The sequence below is a fragment of the Carassius auratus genome, chromosome 28, assembly GCF_003368295.1.
Source record: "Carassius auratus strain Wakin chromosome 28, ASM336829v1, whole genome shotgun sequence".
In the NCBI taxonomy this organism is placed as follows: Eukaryota; Metazoa; Chordata; class Actinopteri; order Cypriniformes; family Cyprinidae; genus Carassius; species Carassius auratus.
Genome location: NC_039270.1, coordinates 16,672,240 through 16,680,078, shown reverse-complemented (window position 1 = coordinate 16,680,078; position 7,839 = coordinate 16,672,240). Strand labels below are relative to the sequence as shown.

Genomic DNA, 7,839 nt, shown 5'->3' with positions numbered 1-7,839 from the left:
TCTCTCTCTCTCTCGCTTACTTGCTCTAATCTGCGCAGTGCGTACTCGTTCTTGTGGTTGTGACAGTTTTGGACGTCGAACTATATGAGGAAGTATTTAACTTTGAAGACATGAACGCGCTTTATATCAATGCGTTATATGCATTATAGTCCACAAGGGGGCAATGTTGAATCATATTTGAAAGTATTTAAAGTGCACTTAGTACTGTTTACCTAAAAAAAAGAGAAAGGTTTTCAGCCCTAAATATATTATTAATACTTGAATCATATTGTCAAAATAATGGGTAGGCTACGAACATTTAATCAAGTTTACAGTCATATATTCCAGTTTGCATCTTATAATTCATATCGTTTTTCATTTCTGCAGTGGCACTGGAAACTGAAACCTTGCTTTTGTGTGATTATGCTTTCACTGGTAAGTACAGGATTACGACTAAATGATGGAGAAAGAAAGAAAGAAAGAGAGAGAGAAAAAAGAAAGAAAGAAAGAAAGAAAGAAAGAAAGAAAGAAAGAAGAAATATTGGAACGTTAGAGTAGTTCACTGATCATTTAGAATTTGTAAAAATTGTATATTTATTAGTTAGGACTGTTTTCACTGACTTTTTTTTAACAGTGCGGAGGAGGATTCTATGAATTGAAATGTGATAAAAATCTAATTGACATTTGTGAAAGAAAGAAAAAACTGTGAAATTTGGTGAGGAAACGCTGAGGCTGTCATTCATGGTGACGTCACCCTCCTCGCGCAAGGACTCAGTGCTTCTTCATCAATTAAAGCGCAGTTCACGTTTCCATTCGACTGTACGACGCCGAGTACCTGCTCACCGAGTTACACTTATGAAGGTATGCGTTTTCAACACTTTCCTTGGGTTTTGAGAAAAAAAAAAAAACAACAACAACTTTGCATTGCCTTGGAATCGTTACTTTATAATTTATTTATTGAGTGTTAGAAAAACGTTTTACGTCCTTGACCATCCATAACCTCTCACCAGTCGTAGCATTCGCTTTTAAAACATTCGTTTTGTTACCTGTGTCTTGTTTTGCGTCTGTTAGGTTATTACTGGGGTTATATTTTTATAATATTAAATTTGTTTTAAGAATATTAGCCTTTATATCTGTAAGCTGAAAACGGTCATCATCAAGACAATATCATAAAGTTTTTGTCATTTTAATATAATCTGTTATCTAACATAGCCTAGTACTTCCAGATGTACATTTCTCTTGGTATGCACTGATGTGTGTCTGCTCTTCCTGTTTTACTGCAGTCTCCCTGCAGCACAGCCGGCATGGGAACCCAAAGAAAGGACAGCTTCCTCTGGGGGAAAGGTATGTTCCTCCTTACTCATTTTCTTAAGGTTTGAGACTGCTGTATAAGTTCTGTCTCTGAGCTGAACTGTGAATAATAGACTTTAACGGCAAAATGTTCCATTGCTTCTGGGACGCCTGTGATATCACCTTCATCCAAACTTCCACACTGGACTTTTTGTAAAGGCCTACAGTGTATATGTGATATTAAAGATAGAAATTAGTTTTAAAAATAAAGATATTATTTACAATTTGGATAGCTTTAAAACTGTAAATGCAAGCAGAATCATATCCTGGAATCATATGCTGTTCCATAGCATTAGTCACTGTTGTAAATATTCATTATACATATTTTGAGTGATTGCATCCACAGAAATTTCAGTTTTGTGTAAATTCAACCACTAATATGCCAAAATCCATCCTATGTGGGACAGTTCTCCAAAACTGAGGTAGCAGAGATATATTTAGCTGAGAAATTTGGGCTATGTTTGGACTTCAGGTTTTTCTTCTCTTTTTTGCTAACTGCTGATATATATGTCATCTTCAGCACCTTCAGCTTTCAATTCAAATGACAAGAGGCAGACGGACGTCCATAAGCATGTGATTCTAGATGATATTCAGGTATATGGCTTTATTTTGTTTCATTCTGCTTATAGTATCGTACATAATGGTAAAGGCTTTTAAGCAAATTAATACAATTTTCTGCCAGCTGAACTTCATGAAGCAAATGATGTAAACTATATGAAGCTTTGGCGGATCAATTTCTCCACTCTTGCAGAAACTCAGGCTGGAGATTGAAAACATGATGTCAGAAATTCAAACGATGGAGTCCGATGATGAGAAGTGAGTATTCACCGCTATCACTCAGAGTTACCATGGCAACTAGAAACAGAATCGATAAGCCCAATATTTAGACATTTCCTACATAATATTTTTGCTGTGTGTAGTTTTTTTTTCTGTGTTGCACTGCTCTTTATGACAGGCTGTAATCATTGTGCTCATTTTCATATCCACTTTCTTAATGTTCACATATGTCACTTGGGTTTATAGCATTTGTAATTTAGATTAAGATTAGAATGTCTGATAAAATAACCTCTTTGAATATAGCAATCTCTATCCATGTCTCCCAAAACGGAACACACAAAAAAATGTGAATTCCTAGAGCCAAGGATGTAACAGTAGATTAGGATCCCAAACTTAATGTGCATTCTATAGTCACTGGTCAGGAGAAGTTGCTTTGAGTATTTTAGTATAAACATTATAATACATCCCTATGTGTACATGCTTGCATGTGCATTAGAAGCTGCAGTATCTCCACTGAACTGAATTCTGCCATTAATGCACAGTTAACATTTGCAGGTTCACGAAACACCATCGTTGAGCGTGGGCTTGTATCTATTTCCTGTTTCTTGGTATCAATTTTACGAGAAGAGCTTTAGCTCTAGATGTGACGTTGCTAATTGTAATGCGTGGACATGATAGAAAATGATAAGATTAGTTTATTTGCATCAGCCACTACACATTCCTTTACGATTTACCTGAATCAACGCTATATTGTCATAATATGCTGGAAGTGTTTCATTTCCATCACAATAATGTCATTTTTTTATTCTCCTCTAGTAAAAATGTAATGAAGAACAAGAGAATCCAGTGTGGAAAAAAGAAGTTTAACATGGACCCAGAAAAGGTATGAACAATGAATCATTGCATGCAGTTGCAATCACGAGTTGCATGCAGCACAAAACAACGTAATGCAACCGCTTCACAACTATGAGATTTAGCTAAACTAGGTTAAAGGAAGAGGGGGTGGAAAGAGAGATAGAACCACATCCTGTGTTTCTGTAGAAAGTCAGCTGAAGCTGCACTGCATTTTCCGAGTGTCTTGGTGTGCATGGTCAGTAAAAATAAAAAGTGCCTTACCTGTCCAGTTTTGATCTTTTTTTCATTTTTCACAAAAACAAACCCCCCAACACCCACCCCCTGTCACAGATAATATGAAACCTGTTTATAAGAGAGAATGCATGTGCATTTCACTGGTAAAACATGCAGTTGGTGTAGCTATTAGACCAAAAGCAAATCATACATCATGATCTGTATCTTATATCCTGTTTGTTAATGAATGTTTAGTAACAGTAGTACCAGTAATGGCAATTTCATTGATATTAATCAGTGTGTTTATTTCCAGGGTATCCAGTATCTTGTGGACAATGAGCTTCTGGAGTGGAAACCAGAGGCGGTGGCAGAGTTCCTCTATAAAGAAGAAGGCCTCAATAAAACAGCTATTGGCAACTTTTTAGGTGAAAGGTATGAAGATGAGGAGGAGGATGTTTTTGTGGCCCATGCTTCCTGTGGTTTTGATATAGAAAGAGAGTTGATTCCTTTTTTGTTTCCACAGGGAGGAGATCCATCTTCAGATCCTGCAGGCCTTTGTTGACCTTCATGAGTTCTCAAATCTTAATCTAGTTCAGGCTTTGAGGTGGGTGGAGATCCTCATCTTCCTGTTTCATACTGTATGTCATTTGAACTATATATATATACACACACACACACACACACACACACACACACATATATATATAGATATATATAGATATATAAATATAGATATAGATAATGTTTTAATTTTGGGCGAATCTGCGATGGTTTGATGGTGGACACAGGCAGTTCTTGTGGAGTTTCCGTCTACCTGGCGAGGCTCAGAAGATTGACCGAATGATGGAGGCCTTTGCTCTTCGGTACTGCACCTGTAACACTGGGGTTTTTCAGTCCACAGGTAGAGTACCTTTGCATTTGGAGGTTTTGTGTTTGACTGCTAAAAGAAAGAAAACATAAAAAATTAACAGACAATTAACGACCAAAATGGATGTTTTTCCTTTATCCAGTCTGTGTCTTGTTAATAATTGCAGGGTCCTAAAATAATAAATTGGCCTATATATCTCAGTGTTTGACTTACAAGCCATTTCAAGCTGCACATGTTGAGCAGCATTCTTGCTATAAACTACTTGCATGCAGACAATTGAAAGCGTGTGTATATGTGTGTGTTGCAGACACCTGTTACATCCTTTCCTTCGCTATTATCATGCTCAACACAAGTTTGCACAACCCCAATGTGAAAGACAAGACCACACTAGAACGTTTCATCAGCATGAACAGAGGAATCAACCATGGAGAAGATCTGCCTTATGAACTACTGGAGGTGAGAGGGGTCATAGATTACCAAACCAAATACCTGCATCTAGAGTAAATATACACATTGTTCAAGTTTGGGTTAGAATGGGTCTGCATGCTTTTATTCAGCAAGGATGCGTAAATGCACACAAAAACAAGTCATTTACAATGTGACAAAGCAATGTAATAAAATCCTGTTCTTTTGAATACTCTACAATCACAGTTTAAGCAAAAAATATTAAGCAGCACAACTGTTTTTGACATTGATAATAATAAGAAATGATTCTTGGACAACAAATCAGCATATTAGAATGATTTCTAAAGGATCATGTGACCCTGAAGACTGGAGTAACGACTGCTTAAAAGTCTGCTTTGCTGTCACATAAATTAATTACATTTTGATCAGTTGAACATTTTTAAGGGATACATAATTATAATATAATTTTTAGTTATTATTTTACAGCCATTTTTGTAATTCATTTTTTTCCATTCATTGAACATGTTTGTATATGAATCCATTGTTGGAGTCATGATTTTGTCTTATGCAATGATCAAGTGTTAATCATTTCTCTTTTCTGACACATCCTGTAGAAACTTTACGAGAGCATTAAGAACGAACCCTTTAAGATCCCAGAAGATGACGGCAATGATCTCACTCACACCTTCTTCAATCCTGACCGAGAGGGCTGGCTTCTAAAAGAAGGTTTGTTACTCTCGTGTACTATTAATATTCACAAAGTGTTGTACATGATCACATAGGAACCAGTACTCAGTGTACACATTTATATTCCTAGAACACTGTTCTATGCAGATGCACAAATAACGTTTTTGTCCTAACATTTATAGAACATTAAAGACTAGACAACTTTAAATGAATGTTCAATTAACATTACTGGAAAAACATTAGTTCAAAACTTGGACTGAACTTGGTGTGAGAAAGTTAACCAAAAGTTCTGAGAATGTTCCTGGTTAGCTACAGTATTCTAAAAATTTGATTGGCCCAAACAGTGAAACAGCTCAGTGCAGCTCAGCCGATCAGATGAGAGGACTGGAACTAACTGCTATGGAACTGTTCTGTACAGTTATCTTTATTTATCTAAACGTTATTAATGATTTTGGTTAATCCATAGGTGGCAGAATAAAGACCTGGAAGCGGAGGTGGTTTATTTTGACTGACAGCTGTCTCTACTATTTCCAATATACCACTGTAAGTACTCTACCTTTACACAACACATTAAAATCAGTTTAAAATTACAATTTTTTCCTATTTTAATAAGGAATATTACAAATGAGATAACTAAAAGTCAATATTTCCCCTCTCTAGGACCAAGAACCAAAAGGAATCATCCCACTAGAGAATTTATGTGTTAGAGAAGTGGATGATGCAAACAAACAGGTACATTTCCCATGTGTTTTCCATTCCTCCTCATTTATTATCACTGATCCACATAGATTGTGTGTTTCTCTACACTCTATTACACCTGCTTCTTTACGGGTTTTTTTAGTCAGCGCTGAGTGATAACTGAACCTCTGTCAGCACAGTCTAGATCTGATTTGATGCAACTCCGCTCAGATCCTGATTTCTGTTTTTTGTTTCTTCTTTCTGAGTCAGCATCTCGTAATACAGAGTGACTTTTCAAAGATCTTGATATAACAGGGTATCGTAACCTTTTGGAAATGACAGCATATGCATTTTCCCTTTTTTTAAAACATGCACGTTTAGTTCTGTTTGGAGTTGTTCAGCCCTCATCGTAAAGGAGAGACGATAAAGGCATGTAAGACCGAGACAGACGGGAGAGTTGTGATGGGCAAACATCAGTCCTACAGACTCAGTGCTGCTTCTGAAGAGGAGTGTGCTGACTGGATCCAGGCCATCAGGTACCAGACAGCACAGCATACGGGATTCATTTGACGGGTTGATTTTCCTCGTCTTTCGGGTCTACACTGATTTCATACAAAGAGCACTTTCTTAAAAATGGTCTCTTTTTTCCTCATATAACATACTATGACATTCATTATGTAGCGAATAGTGAATAAGTCGAGTGTTTCAGACCTCGCTGCAAAGAGGAGAGGAAAAATGTCCAGTTTTTCTATTATTCTAATGCTTACATTATTTCAAGAGCAGTCGTATTATTAAAAGTTTATTTATAAAGAAGATTTCATACATCGTGGTAAATTAAAGGGTCTCACACACTTATTAATTCAAACCTTCCTCTGTGCTTTTACATCATTTTGGTGTGAAAAATGAATCCAGTCTTTTTGAAAAGGTGTGTTCTTTCAGTAAGCACAGGTTATTTATGTCTTTTAGGAAGTGATACGGTAGACTGTATGCCTCACTGATCTGAAAAATCCTCTAATAAAATGCGTTGAAGTTGCTATATCCTGTATGAGCAAAGTCAGCCTAATTTCTCATTTTTAGTCTAATTTAGTCAAATATTTCTTGTATTTAGTATTTTTTTTAGAGAAAGGAATCCTCTCTGGGGCAAATGACCAGAAAACCACATGACGATTAAAAAAATATAAATTAATATAAAAAAAAAACAAGAAAATATGAGAGACAAATATGATGCGGACACTAAGATATTGATGGCGAGATAACAATAACTTTTCAGCAGTGTGTTTTGTAGGTCATGGGAAAGAGGAAGTTGAGTATGTTTAGAAATGTGCACACACTTAGTCATACATTAACAATCGAATTAAAATATATATAGTATGTTAGCATTAACAGAGGAACTGAGAATTTAAAAAAGCTGCATCTGAGTCGAACTGTTTCCTCTCTTGTTTTTAGAGCTTGCATCACAAAAGACCCTTTCTATGACCTGGTATCTGCACGCAAGAAGAAGATCATCGGCCACGCTGAACAACAGGACTGAAGCTGACCGGTGAACTGAGGGGTCTGACCGTTTAAACAGCTGCGCACAGACATGGAGACAGAGGACTGAATGAGCTGGAAATGATGAATGAGGTTCTCAGGGTGCTGATTCTCTCTCTCTCTCGCTCTCAGAGGTCACCGCTGCTGTGTGTGCAGCCTCAGGAGTGGCTTACACAGTGGTGTTGTGGTCAGGCTTTCTGTGAAAAAATATTTTCCTATTTATTTAACGCTTATGAGAAATTCAATTTTATTTGTGAAATATCCATGTCTAAACATGAAACCGTTTTGTATAATGTTCCCGGTCACTGTAGAATTTGTTTCTGTTTCTGTTTAAGGAGAGACACTGCAGGCAAAAACACAGTTTTTTTCATTAACCTGTCTTTTTTTTAGATCCAAAACATCCAAAAAACACTGTTAAGTGTTTCTTTTATTGCACTTTATCTATTTGTGCCAATAGTGTTTAATTACAATACATATTTTTAAAGGCCGTTTTCTCA

General features: G+C 36.5%; 1 protein-coding gene across 1 annotated transcript; it reads left to right on the top strand.

The window, feature by feature from the left end:
• Window positions 1-729: 729 nt before the first annotated feature.
• LOC113047006 (cytohesin-2-like) lies at window positions 730-7,825 on the top strand. Its single transcript, XM_026208222.1, has 14 exons — window positions 730-840; window positions 1,263-1,323; window positions 1,850-1,923; window positions 2,081-2,145; window positions 2,923-2,989; window positions 3,488-3,606; window positions 3,698-3,778; window positions 3,963-4,075; window positions 4,350-4,498; window positions 5,062-5,173; window positions 5,601-5,677; window positions 5,795-5,866; window positions 6,194-6,348; window positions 7,259-7,825. The coding sequence occupies exons 1-14, from the start codon at window positions 835-837 to the stop codon at window positions 7,341-7,343; spliced, it is 1,236 nt and encodes a 411-aa protein (XP_026064007.1). The 5' UTR covers window positions 730-834; the 3' UTR covers window positions 7,344-7,825.
• The last annotated feature ends 14 nt before the right edge of the window (window positions 7,826-7,839 follow it).